General features: G+C 42.9%; 1 protein-coding gene across 1 annotated transcript in view; it reads right to left on the reverse strand.

Moving 5' to 3' along the window:
* Positions 1-14,662, reverse strand: part of MCCC2 (methylcrotonyl-CoA carboxylase subunit 2) — a 78,368-nt gene that overhangs the window by 21,024 nt on the left and 42,682 nt on the right. Inside the window, exons 8-10 of the mRNA XM_043887415.1 lie at positions 4,959-5,023; positions 539-638; positions 332-427 (exon numbers count right to left, since the gene is read on the reverse strand). Of these exons, the coding sequence (XP_043743350.1) occupies positions 332-427; positions 539-638; positions 4,959-5,023 (261 nt within the window). The remainder of the gene's footprint in view (positions 1-331; positions 428-538; positions 639-4,958; positions 5,024-14,662) is intronic.

The following is a 14,662-nucleotide window of genomic DNA, read 5'->3' on the forward strand; positions in this document are numbered from 1 at the left end:
CATTCCATCCATTTCCCGAAATAAGAACCCAAAAAAGAAATAGCTGGAAATTATAACGTTGTCCTGCATCTTTCCTCATGTCCACAGGAATACAGAGCACTAAATATGAACAAAGCAAGCTTAGGCATCGTGCAGTGAAAACTTGCTGATAATTAAGAGGTGTTCCCCCTTTTTTCTTTTAGTAAGATATCTTTCCCTTTTATGTCCCATATATAAAACAGACTTCAGCTTTGAAAATGGATACATACAGCTTACTAATTCACACAAAGTTTAAACACATGCCTTAAACTATGACAGCATAGCTTATAGCTCACAGTTCCACTTTACACACCTCTCGGACATCAAAGTTCCTCTTAAGGTTGGCACCAACTATTCCATACAATTCATCAGCAGGAAATAAAGGATCTTCAGAAGGTTCAATGGTAACCTGCAGAAATACAGAATGATAACATTAGCATGTTTAAAGATATTATTTTAAGGTGATATAAGCCGAAATGCATTGGAAAAATTAAAAAATGTAAGAACAAATTCAACTCACATCCATTTTCTTCTGATAATTTAGACTCCTCACAATCTTCCTAGCTAAGTGAAGGGCATGATTATCATCCAAAGCGTAGTAGTCACTTACTCCAGACTTTCTACAGAGTAAAGCACACTAAAATAATCAGAACAGGGAAAAGGAAAATAATTAAATATCTTAAACCCCAAGAATCTTCTCTCATCTAAGGATGACATCTTTTTGCTCCTAAAACACTTTAATAACCGTCATATAATTTGATCTTCATGACGTCCATGGCAAAACAGTATTATTAATCTTGATTTACAAACAGGAAAAACTGAGGTACCCAGAAGTTATATACCTTGCCCTAGAACCACGAGTAGCTGCATAAGAATCCTCACCTTATATTTCTCAATCCTGACTTTCTTCTAGTAGACCACAGGGCCTACTGACAAGAATTTCTATTTGATGCTCATCCCATACACCGCAGATAAAATTGCATATGATAAATTTGAACCTCAGCTGCCCACTTTCATGATGTAGTTGGTAACGACAACTGCTTGTACCTCACAGAGGTACAAACTGTGTACCTTCATCAACTGTGAAGATGATCACGACTTCATCATCGTCATCAACTGTGAAGATGCCAACTGTGACTTCTCATTTCTGAGGCCTCCCTTATCAAGTTACATCACCAGAGCAAGCTGTCGCAGGTAGCACACACAAAGGCTTGAAGACACTGTCCCTCAGATCAATGGTGAAAATGGGCACTGATAACGGGGAACTGTGCTAAAGCGCCATGGAAGTTCCTTCTCAATTTCAAGTTCAATGTGAATGAAGCACGGGCAGACTCTGGTTCTTAGATGGCTTGTTATTTCACTTGTAGATGTATGGCTATGACTTTCTAATGAAATATTTTAATAAGGACTATAGAGTCAGGCAAAAATATATACCTGAAAAGAATAGAATTTTAGTTTATTTTATGAGCAAAGATTTGGAGAAGGGAACGGCAACCCACTCCAGTATTCTTGCCTGGAGAATTCCGTGGACTGAGGAGACTGGTGGGCTACTCCATGGGGTAGCAAAGAGTCAGACATGACTAAGTGACTAAACAACAACAAATGAGCAAAGACTAAGTTGCCATTGTCCAAATTTTGATGTCTTGTCTAAGGAAAAGACCAAATCCTTGGGAGATAAGTCCAGAATAGGACGCTCACAGAGGTTTCATGTCACTGTCCACTTTGGGCTTGGATGTTCCTCAGTAAGAGCAGGGACCATGTGTCCTCCAAAACCTTTGCAAATGGTAGACCCTTCAGTTTCTTCAACTTAATAAGGCATTTTACAACTGACCGTATCTTTCAAACACTTCACACATAATATCAGCTGCATTTACTGACTTCTATCTACACTAGAGTAACTCGGTAAGCAAAGAGAAATAGAAGAGATTGCTTCCCAATCGGTAAATATTTAAAATAAAATGTCTTTTTAAAAACTGCCTAGTATTTACCAAAATAGTAGGAAAGAGAAACTTTTGATGAGACACTCTATTATGTAAAGCTTTGTGTCAAATTAACTACTAAGGATGACAAATCAGAGATGTACAAATATGTATTTATTTATAACAAGAGAGAGAACCAAAGCAACTTGTGACTAGTAAATTTTATGACACTGTTCCCAAAAAAGCCATCACCACCTAATCCACATGACTTTAAACAAGCTATTATTAATGATAATAGCTGGCAGTAATAGAGCACTTAGTATGCCACAGACAGTGTGCGGTGAGGCAGAAGCAATTCACATCTCCATCTGACACAGGAGGAAATGAGGCTCTGGGAAGTTTAGTAGTTTGTCTAGTCACAAGGGTAACAAGTGAGGCAAATGGAAGGCGAATCCTAGAATCTACACCCCTAACTTTTTCACCTTTTGATTTTATATTGGAGTAGTGGATTAACAGGTTGTGTTAGTTTCAGGTATACAACAAAGTGACTCAGTTATACATATGTATGCATCAATTCTTTTTCAAATTCTTTTCCCACTTAGGTTGTTACATAACATCGAGCTGAGTTCCCTGTGCTACATAGTATGTCCTTACTGGTTATCTATTTTAAATATAGCAGTGCGTGCATGTCAATCCCAAACTCCCTAACTGGATGCAAGCTAGCATATTCGCTCTGTAATTGCTTTTTAGTTCATTCATTTATCTGCCTAATTAAATTATAAATCCTTGAGGGCAGGGACTAGGCCTGAAATTCTTCTGCATTATTCATAACACTTAGTATAATTCATCCATCCACAGTAAGTGCTCAGTGAGAAAGGAGTGAACAAAAAACTGAGGCAGAGATAGGTCCCTTAGCCAGCTCTTCAAAAGGCATAGCAGTGTTCTTTGACAGGAGAGTGGAAATGTACATATTTTCCTTCTCCCACTCACTAGACTGTTCCTACCGCCACCTGCCTTCCTGGTTGCTGGTACGGCGGAGCAAAGAAAGGTTTACTGCACCTCCCAGGCCACTGAAATCAGTGATTAAATCTACCTGCCGTTCACGTCTGGGTTCTTTAAAGTCTAAGTCCTGGGCCCTTTTCCTTATCTACACTCAGCTGGAGGTGGACTTACCTAGTCCCATGGTTTAAATTCCACCTCTGTGCTGCTGATTCTTAAGCACTGATCTGGGCTCCAGACACTTATAGTTAACTGCCGACTCAGCATCTCTACTTGGATGTCTGGAGCATCTCTAACTTAGCAACACTTGATCCTTCTGTTGCATCCCAACTCTGGCCCTCCTCCAGTCCTCCCAGACTCAGGGAATAAAACCATTTCATATCATCATCTTCGTTACCTCACTTTCCTGTGCCCCATATATGAAATCCATCAACAAATCCCTCAATGCTACCTCTAAAATAGAGTATAAATGTGATTACCCCCTTCCTACCTTCACTACCACCATAACCATTTAAGCCAGCAGCACCTATGCTGTTGATACAACCATCCAACTGGTCCCGCATATACTCTTGCCAAGCTACTAAGTAACCAGAGGGATTTGTCTAATGAAAGATTTGATAATAGCACATCTGTCCTTAATACTCTTCAATGATTTCCTAATTGCTCATAAGAATACTGATTATTATGATGATAAACAATGATAATAATGGCAATTAACATTTATAGGTACTTAAAGTAGGTATTATTTCAAGCAATTTACACATAATATCTCATTTAATCCTCATGAAATTCTAGTAGGTAGATGGTGGTATTCTTACTCCTGAACTAATGGACCAACCAGTGATGTAATGGAGCTGGCTCATGCCTGACTCACAAGAGCCAATTATATGTATCTCTTCCTGATGCCACGATCAGTGGCGTATCATTGGTAGCTTAAAATCAGGCATAGTGGGATAATTTATACCACAAACACAGATTGGCAAATGCCACAAAGCAGGAATACAAATTGGCAGATGCCACAAAGCAGGATATTTTCCCTTCTCAGAGAACAAGCTCAGTGTTTCCCTCTTATTGAGCATTTAGCTAAGCTATTCCTCAGTATTCCATGCAGCCTGCAGGGACCTTGAATGGACACGGGCTCCTCAAGCAAGACCTAGGTAGCAGCTCAGTCATGGGCAAATGTGAGTTCTCAATGGCTTCCCCAACGGCCCTTAAGATCAACAGTCTCCACTGCCTCTCATGGCGGGTATGCTTATATACAATCTCCAAGGAACTTAACAGTACCCCCAATCTTCTGGTTTGATTGACCAATCCAGCCCTAGTCAGGGGACCCCAAAGCACTCCAATCATCGACCCTAATAAAAACGTGTACCCCAGGTCCTGTCTCATCTCTGGGCACTCTGGCTTGACCACCTCATGTGGTCCCTCAAGGTGTGCTGTGTAATTTCTCTAGGACCTGTGACTTGTAAACTTCTCTATTTCAGATTCTCTTATGGTCTATTGTTGAATCATGGCTTACCATCCAGCACCTTGTACTCCACTTAACAAGTGTTAATTAAGCAATGTCATAATGCCTGCATGCCACTGGGTTAGCTCTACCTTCTATACGCCTTCCCGATACTTCTTTTTTTGTGGCCCTTATCATATATACACATTTATGCTCTATTTTGAAGGATGTGAAACAAACCTCCCTGACTAGACAATAAACTTCTTGAGATCAAAGACAATGTCTATCTTATTACCTTGAATACCTAAACAGTGCCTGGTACATAACAGGTGTTCAATGTATATTTGTTAAATAAATTATAAATCTGTCTCCCCAGTCTTTCTAGGTTATAATAAAAACCTGATGCTCTTTCTTAGAAATGAAACACTAAAGAACTGAACCCCAAAACTGCAGATCTAGAATAAGTAAACTGGTTTGATCTGGGAACTTTAACACTTGGAAAAAATAATCTGAAATTTCTTTTAAACAGACCAATGACAATCAATCCTGAGGAAAAACAATTGCTTCTGTTTCACCTGCAGTGAAGATCAGCCCCTCCAAGATCCTCAGCCGACACCTCTTCTCCAGTGGCTGCTTTAACCTACAACAAAGATAAAAGTCAAAAGTTAGTTTTGTCCATTAGAGTTATTAAAATGCTTTCCCATACATCCCCTAACCTGGCTATATCTACCATTCTTTCTTTCATAGAACTACCTATTTTGTTTCTCATTTAACCCACCTGGATAATACTGTCTCTAGTCTTACAGACAAGAAATGTGAACCCAGAGTCACTAAGGAACTTGCCCATTAGCCCCCAGGCAAGGGACAGAAACTGACTTGAACCCAGACATTCCTGGCTCGAAAGCACGCTCTTTCCCCTATGCTATCCTGCCTCCACATGTACCTTAAAGCCTTTGTATCTGTGCATATATTCCCACTGCCTGGGCTCCCTTCTTCCTCTCATCCACCCAATGAATCCCCACTTATCTTTCAAGCCCTACCTGCTCTATGTGGCTTTCCCTGATCTGTCCAGGCCTCCAAACCGTTAATGACACTCCACGGTATGAACAGAGCAATGCTTGCCCATCTGTGGTTCAAGCGTGTTCTACTTACACCGCTAATGGCACTTGCCAGACTATATTTCACTAATTTGCATGTGTCTCTCTCATCTCTTCTATACTGTGAGTTCCTGGATGGCAGAAATTGTGATTTATTCATCTCTGGACACTCAGTAATGTACTGGAGTAACGCTGTTTTTTTTCACCTTTGCTGAATAATTCCAGTGACTCTCAAAAACAAACTCTTAAAGGTATAGTATCTTTAAGCTGGGGGGAAAAATCTCCATGATTACCCACATCTAAGATTCATGAGAATATGACCAAAAAGAAAGAAACATTAAGTAATAAATTAAGAATGTCTTAATTACAGTCTGAGAAGTTTTAACAAGAAAAATGATTTAAGGCTAAATGCCAACCTGGTCCCTTAGGAATCGCTTATTGATTCCTACTTCTTTGAGTTGGTTGATTTGTTTCTTTTTCTCCAAGTAATTTTTTTAAAAAGCTTTTATTAGAATAATGAACATTAATCTAAAATACAGCATAAGGATGACTTATTCACTACATCAAAAAGCTCTGTCTTAAATATTATTCTACAGGGAGAAGTAATTAAATTTTTTACCTCCAATTATTCCAACCCCAGAATTGAATTCTTGATTCTCTTCTTCCCAAAAAATTCAGTGTAAAATAACATTCAGTCCAGACAATAACTAGTTACAAAGGTGTCTGGATATTTAAAATTGTAAAAACTAATAAATAACTGATAAATGATATTCATTTTCTGGGAACTAATATCAACTGAAAAAGTAAAATTTGTCATCAGTTAATACTGAAACACTCACACATGTCTGAAACTGTGACATATATAAAAATTTGATGAAAGTTTAAGAGAAAAAGAAAATGGCTCATTCTATTAAATAACAAGCTTGGACAATAAAAGATAGGACAACAAAACAGCTCCTTCAAAACCTTGTCTTATTACTGTGCTTTTTTTTTCAACCACTTTAAGCTATGGAAAGCTATGGCACCTCAATCTCACATCATGTGTGAAACCTGCAAAGCCTTTTCTCAATTTTCAGTTAAAACAAGCATCACAATTTAGAATTCTCCAACAGCTGAGGCTGCTGCTGCTTTTTTTCTGCTTATAAACATGGCCTTTTGATGGCACACGACTGAACAGGGTTCAGTTCTCTAGCAGAACTGCAGACTTCAGCGGCCAGGTTGCTCCTTTCTAAGGTATGAGTTAAATCTGAATCCACTGAACAGACAATGTGATGTTGACCTTTATCCTCTTTATCCTGATGCTGACAAAATCCTCTCTCAAAAACAACATTATATCCATATTATGATAATTCCTTATTCCCAAAAAGATGTTTTAAATTCCAGTCATATCTGTACTCATTCTCTAATAAAAAAACAAACAAGAACTACCCAGGAAAATTTACTATACATAGGTAAATTAAACAACAATTGCTATGAATATAGCTAGAAAGATATTAAAGAATAATATTTAGTATTATTCTGCAGGCTTTTGGAATGAAGCCTTGAGACTTTTACTACATCTGAAATGGTAGTTTTTCAGGCTTACCTGATCCTCAGTAAAAAAGTTATTGAAAATTAACACAAAGCATAAGATCTTTTAACATACTCTTTTTAATAAACTTGTGTTAATATTCCAAAACCAAAGACAAACTTTTGAAGCAATAAACTTCCTTTGTAAGATATAATTCATGTACCAGAAAACTCGCCATTTAAAAGAATACAATTCAGTGTTCTTTATTATATTAACAAGGTTGTGTAATCATCACCACCACCTAATGCCAGAACATTCCATCATTCTCAAAAGAAGCATTCCCCCCCACACACCCCCACCCTATACCTTGGCAACCGCTAACCTACCGTCTGGCTCGGTGAATCTGCCTATTCTACACGTTTCATAGACGTGGAACCACATAATACTTGTCCTTTTGTGTCTGGCTCAGTGCTTTCAAGGTTTATCCATGTTGTAGGATGTGTCAGAACCTCATTCCTTTTTACGGCTGAATAATACTCCACTGCAGGTTTACTGTGCCTTTAGAATTTCCTTGGCATTATTCTGTTTACCTCGTTAATATTCTTGGATTATACATACACAGGGGGACGTTTCCTTGCCATCTGTACTAACTACCTGTGTCTTCACCCACCCTCTGTTTACCCCTCTGAAATCTAGGATCAAGTTGTGGCGTAAGAACTGCAGGGTGACTGCTGCTTTCCTGAAACTCGCTGTTGCAGCCTGGTGGAGCAGAGACCAGAACCTGCCCCATGACTCGAGGGTGCGGCAAACTGCACCCTCGTGATTGTCCTATAAGCATGCCAAACGCACACACTGGGCAGGACGTGCTCGCTGCTCCGCTTCACTGCCGGCCCCTGCATCCGTCCCCATGGAAACAAAACAAGTCATTCCTGATCCACAGCAGAGCCTTAACTTGACTCCCTCCTTATGGTGTGCTGATCAAACTCCCCAGTATAGCTATTCCCTAATGATCTCACGTGACTTCTACCAATAAAAGTGCGGGCTGAGAGGAGCCATTTTGCCATCCTGCCACAGAGAGCAGGAGGACCCCCAATTCCCCGCTTGCCAAATGATATGTGTCTGTCTTTTCATTGTGCGCCCATCCCATTTCAGGTCTTTCTCACCCGCTGTGCTGCATGCAGCAGGTGGCGCCAAACAGGGACCTGAACTTGGGAAGAATTCCCCCCGAGGGAAAAAACTGAAAGTGAAGACAGCCAGCGGTAAGTGAGACGCCTGGATCACGACCAGGCCCTCAGACTCTAAGGGGGAAAGTCCCTTGTTGTCTTACAAAGTCAGGGTAACAATGGGGAATGATTTGAGTAAAGCTGAGAAATATTATCTCCAGCTTTTGAGGGACCTCCTCCAGACTGCTAGAGCACAGGTGAAAGAGGAGCAATTGACACAACTGCTAAGAGAGGGGGTTAAATATAATCCTTGGTTTCTGGAAGAAGGCACTCAAGATATTGAAAATTGGGGTCAAGTGAGAGAGAACTTGAAAACAGCACACAGGAGAGGGGATCTCTTAGCCGTGACTGTATCTGCGACCTTGGGGCTAGTGTGATTGGTCCTACACCCTCTACAGACTGGGAAATCATGCCAGAAGGCGGTGTCCTCAGAAGCGGCTCTTGTTTACCCTTCCCCCACTTTGCCACCTAAACTTGAGGCTGATTTTCCACCACCGCCACCTCTACCGGATCCAGAATTGTCTTGGGAGGATAAGCCACCGACTCAATTTCAGCCTGCCATGGCCTCCACCCTTCTTATGTGTGCTTTAGACATTGAGGACCATCTTGCCTTCCCTATGAATACAGACCCGACCCCAATAATCCCACTCAGGTTATTGCAACCCATGAAACTCTTGACATCAATGTTTTAAAGGAACTAAAATCTAGTGTTAGGTTGAATGGAGCTAATTCCCCTTAACACAGGAACTGTTGGAAATTTGTTTCCATGGGAGAAGTTCTCCTTACAATGTTAAAATGTTAGCCAAAGCAGCTTTAAGTGGTCCCCATTATTTACAGATTTTTTGCCTCTTATACTGAGTTGTGCCAAAAGCAAGCCCATGCTAATTTGGCCGCTGGACATACTCTTACTTTTGAAATGCTCATAGGCACAGGGCAATATACCAGTCCAACAGCCCAATTGACTCATGAAGATACACTGGTGAGAGCATATGAACAGATCACCAAGTGCTGCCGAAGGATGTGGCAGACAGTATCAGACCCTGACAAGCCTAGCGGTTCATTTGTTAAAATATTACAGAGACCTGAAGAAGACTTCACTGAATTTGTAGACTGGCTCTCATCTGCTCTCTACTGTCAAATTAATAGTCCTACAGTGGAGGACATTTTGTTAAAACAATTAGCCTATGAAAATGCCAATGAAGATTGCAAGGCTGCCCTTAACCCTATTCGTCAAAATGGCAGCCTTGCCGATTTTGTGCGAGCATGTCAGAATATTGGTACACAGGCTCACAAACCAACCACGCTAGCTCAAGCAATTTGTGCTGCCTTTAAAAATAACTTTAGCTCTTCCCCTGCCAAATGTTTTCAGTGTGAAAAACCTGGACATATGAAAAAGGACTGCCATTCCTGGCCTAAAACAGGTATTACAATACCTCCACCTACTTGTAACAATAAAACACCGGGACCGTGTCCTCAATGCCAGAAAGGCAATCATTGGGCTAATCAATACAGATCAAAATTTCCTAAGAATAGTTCCCCTTTACAGCCAGGAAACAGCCAATGGGGCCAGCCCTAGGCCCCACAAACAATGGGGACATAGCTGGTGAGGATCTCCAGCACACCCTTCAGCCTATCTCCAGCCTCTCAGCCGCTGCCAGCGGAAGTGCTGGGTTGGACCTCCCAACAGAGTAGCTATTCAGATTAATGAATCGGACCCCCTGTAGCAATCCCTACTGGGATCTAAGGCCCCATTCCACCAGGGACCATAGGACTCATTCTGGGCAGAAGTGGCCTTACTCTCAAGGGCCTCCAAATTCTTCCTGGCCTTATTGACCTAGACTATTCAGGGGAAATCAAAGTAATGGCTCTTTCTCGCTCATTCCATGTCATTCCTCAAGGTCAACGAACTGCTCAGCTCCTTCTCTTGCCTTGCTGCTGCTGCTGCTAAGTCACTTCAGTCGCGTCCGACTCCATGTGATCCCATAGACGGCAGCCCACCAGGCTCCCCCATCCCTGGATTCTCCAGGCAAGAACACTGGAGTGGGTTGCCATTTCCTTCTCCAACGTGTGAAAGTGAAAATTGAAAGTGAAGTTGCTCAGTCGTGTCCAACTCTTAGTAACCCCATGAACCGCAGCCTACCAGGCACCTCCATCCATGGGATTTTCCAGGCAAGAGTACTGGAGTGGGGAGCCATTGCCTTCTCCGTCTCTTGCCTTACCATGCCCCTAATAATTATAATCCTGTCACCAGAGGAAAACAAGGATTTGGGAGCACAGGTGATCAAGTAGTGTGCTTTACTCAACAAATACTCTCAGATCGGCCCACTTGTAAGGTTAAAATTCAAGGAAAAACCTTCTCTGGTCTCAGATATTGGAGCTGACTTTCCATCATTACTTCTCATCAGTGGCCAGATGACTGGCCCGTGACTGAACCCCAGGGAAAAATCTCAGGCTTGGGAGAACCAACAACTTGCTCAGAGTTCAGCAATTCTTCCCTGCCTAGGGCCCGACAAACAGCTTTGCCTAGGGCCCGACAAACTGCTTACCCAATGGCACCTAGTTCTCTCCAACAAGGGAAAGGCAGATCACATGATGGTGAGAACTGGGTAACAACCAGGAAAAGGGCCAGGAAAAAATTTACAGGGAGATCCTTCTCCTTTACCTATTCATCCCAAACTGGACAGAAAAGAGCTAGCATATAAAAATATTTAATGAGGGCCATTGACATTTCTCTGTCACTACACGCCACACCTCTAATGTGGCTTACATCTAAACCTGTTTGGGTGGATCAATGGCCTCTACAAAGGAGAAACATGCATTTACAAGCCTTGGTAGAACAGTTTCAAGCAGGACACATAGAGGAAAGTACTAGTCCTTGGAATACTCCAGTTTTCACAGTCCCTAAAAACATCAGGCAAATGGAGGCTGCTTCATGATCTTTGAGCTATTAATGTAGTAATGCAACCCATGGAGGCCTCGCAGCCTGGACTCCCATCCCCTTTGGCCATACCTCAAGACTGGCCAATTGTAGTTCTGGATCTTAAAGACGGATTTTATACAATCCCCTTAGCTCCACAAGACAAAGAAAAATTTGCCTTTTCAGTACCCAGTATTAACCAACAAGCCCCCATGAAACAGTACCAATAGAAAATGCTGCCTCAGGGGATGATGACGTTATGGCAACAGTACGTGGCTAGCACTCTGGAGGGAGCTCGATCCCTCTGTCCTCAAGCCTCCATCATTCACTACATGGATGACATACTCTTAGCTGCCCCAGAAGTCTCTCTTAAATCCACTTTTTCACCAAGTTCAACATGATCTTATACGATGGGGACTACATGTAGCCCCCCCCCCCAAAAATTTAAAGAACAGCTCCCTTTTCCTGTTTAGGTTATCAGGTTTCAGAACATATCATTATACCCCAAGAGGTATCCATTAGATGCGATAATCTCAAAACATTAAATGATTTTCAGAAGCTTTTAGGAGATATTAATTGGTTGTGCCCTGCTTTGGGCATTCCTACCAGTCCACCAGTATACCAGTTCAGAGACTCTTAAAGGGGACTCAGCCCTTTCTTCCCAGACTCTGACGCCACAAGCTAAAAAGGAACTGGCTAGAGTAAATATTGCCATTCAAAATGCTCAACTTAATCATATGATCATCCTATTCTGTTCATTGTCGTAGCTTCTCCAGAAGCCCCTATGGGATTGTATTTCAAGAACAGCCCACCTTTGGCATCATAGAATGGCTGTTGGCACATTCTCAGGAGGGCAAAACTCTGATGATGTACATTACTCTTGTGTCTAATTTAATTACACAAGAAAGAAAGCATACTTGCCAGTTAACTGGCTTTGATCCCCAAACTATTCATGTTCCATTTGACAAAACTCAACAGCAGCATCTTTGACAGACTTGCTTATCATGGCCAGTTGCCCTCACTGCTTTTGCAGGCATTTTAGACAATCACCCTCCTGCACATAAATTATTACAGTTGATTTCCCCAACTCCCTTTGTGTGGCCCAGAGTCACCAAGGCCACGCCTACCCCAGGCGCTCCTACTTATTTTACAGATGGCTCTAACAATGGCAAAGCAGGCATTACCCATCCTGAGGAGTGAGAAACTCTAGTAACTCCCCATACCTCGGCAGCGGGTGCAACTAGTAACAGAAATTACAGTACTTGTTTCTAAAGATCTCTATTAATATTTTTAGTGACTCTGCCTATGTTGTTGGAATGACCAAGTCTATTGAGACTGCAAAAATTAAACATGTTAATTCTGAGGAATTATTCCTCCCATTTCTCCAACTTCAAAAAGCCGTTTGCTCCTGTTCCTTTCCTTTCTTTATTACACATATTCAAGCTCACTCCCCTCTCCTGGGGCCTCTCACCCTTGGCAATTCTCAGGCTGACCTTTTAACGATGCCCATTTTTAAGCAGGCTTACCAGTTTCATCAACTTCTTCATCAATCTGCCGCTCCCTTAGACATCAGTTTAACATTACTAAATCCCAGGCAACACAAATCATTCAAGCCTGTCCTTCCTGTCAACAAGTCAGTGCTTACCAACCTCCATCACCTGGAGTTAACCCTTGAGGGGTTACTCCAAATGAAATTTGGCAGATGGATATAATCCATTTTCCCGAGTTTGGACACCTTAGCTACCTCTGTGTTTCTATTGCTTCTTATTCTCACATGCTTTGGGCTTCTGCTCATCCCAGTGAAACCACCATTTACGCCCAATGCCATTTATTAGCTGCTTTCGCTCATATGGGCATTCCAAAGAAACTTAAAGCTGACAACGGGCCAACTCACACCCGTAAAGCTTTTACAACCTGTTGCTCTCTCCGGTCTATTAGCCATTCTACAGGCATCCCATATAATCCAACTGGCCAAGTTACTGTTGAATGAGCACATTATGCTCTTAAAAGTCAACTTTTAAAACAAAAGTGGGAATAGCAGGGAAATCTCCACCTGCACTTCTGCATCTAGCTCTCCTAACCTTAAATTTTTTCACAACAGATGACCAAAAATCAATCCCATATGAGAAACACCACTCACATTCTCCTTCAGTACAAAACCCACAGGTCTGGTGGAAGGCGCCAGAAGGTGGTCCACGGGAAGGACCAACCCCCTTACTAACACGGGGAGGAGGATGTGGTTGTGTCTCCACAGGTCAAGGCCCTGGTTAGATACCAAGCAGGTGCATCAAGCTTTACCATGGATCCCCCATTTGCGCCACGGGAGATGTGGGATCCCACAATGAGCGTGGCGATGGTGACAAAGAAAGTCCAGGGGCTGCGCCTGGCAGACTGCCCCCTGCCCCCCACCCCCCACCCCAAGCGAGAATGACAACCACGCACTGGTCAGGCACCTCCTATGACCTGCGCACAACTGAAGAGCCTCAGTCAAAAGAGCGAACAGATGCTCTTGCGCGCTCACACACCTAAGACCCAGGAGACCATGCTGCTGGCTGTGCTGGCGCTGGTCTCCTGTGCTGTAACTGGGGCAGAGGCTGATTTGTATTGGACTTATGCTCCAGCCCCTCCATTAGCTAGACCCTCAACTTGGATTGACACTTACCCTACAATTTGGACCAATGATTCCCATTGGTTCCCTGATCCTAACGGGGCACCTCCAAATTTAACATAAAAAGAAAAAGGGGGGAGATGTTGCAGCCTGGCAGGGCAGAGACCAGAACCTGCCCCATGACTCGAGGGTGCGGCAAACTGCACCCTCGTGATTGTCCTATAAGCATGCCGAACGGACATACTTGGGGCGGAACGTGCTCTCTGCTCCACTTCACTGCCTGCCCCTGCGTCCGTCCCCATGGAAATAAAACAAGTCATTTCTGATCAACAGCAAAGCCTTAACTTGACTCCCTCTTTATGGTGTGCTGACCAAACTCCCCAGTATAGCTATTCCCTAATGATCTCACGTGACTTCTACCAATAAAAGTGCGGGCTGAAAGGAGCCATTTTGTCTTCCTGCCACCGAGAGCAGGAGGATTCCCCGCTTGCCAAACGATATGTGTCTATCTTTTCATTGCGTGCTCGCCCGGGTTTCCGGTCTTTCCCACCTGCCGTGCTGGACGCGGCACTCACAGTAATGCAGATGGTCAAATGGGAAGTGAGGGAAAGCCAGGGATAACCTAATCCAGTCCCCAGGGCCTCCGTCACAGGCAGGTGGCCAGTGAGGGTGCACAGGGCCCCACTCGCAGAAGAGCCCTGAGCTTGGAGTTTAATACTCACTGGTTACCCTAGCGAAAGTCTAACCGATTTTATCTCTGAATCTGTTTTCTGTGTGAAGTCTGATGGGACAGCGGAGCATGCGTGTTAAGCTTTACAGCCTCTGCTCTCCTGAAGTCTTCCCCCTCTCAGCTCCCTGCCTCCTGGCTGACCCGTGCCTGCGCCCCGGGTCTTGCCCTACCTTCTCCTCCCCGCCCCTGACCAG

The sequence above is a fragment of the Cervus elaphus genome, chromosome 25, assembly GCF_910594005.1.
Source record: "Cervus elaphus chromosome 25, mCerEla1.1, whole genome shotgun sequence".
NCBI lineage: Eukaryota > Metazoa > Chordata > Mammalia > Artiodactyla > Cervidae > Cervus > Cervus elaphus.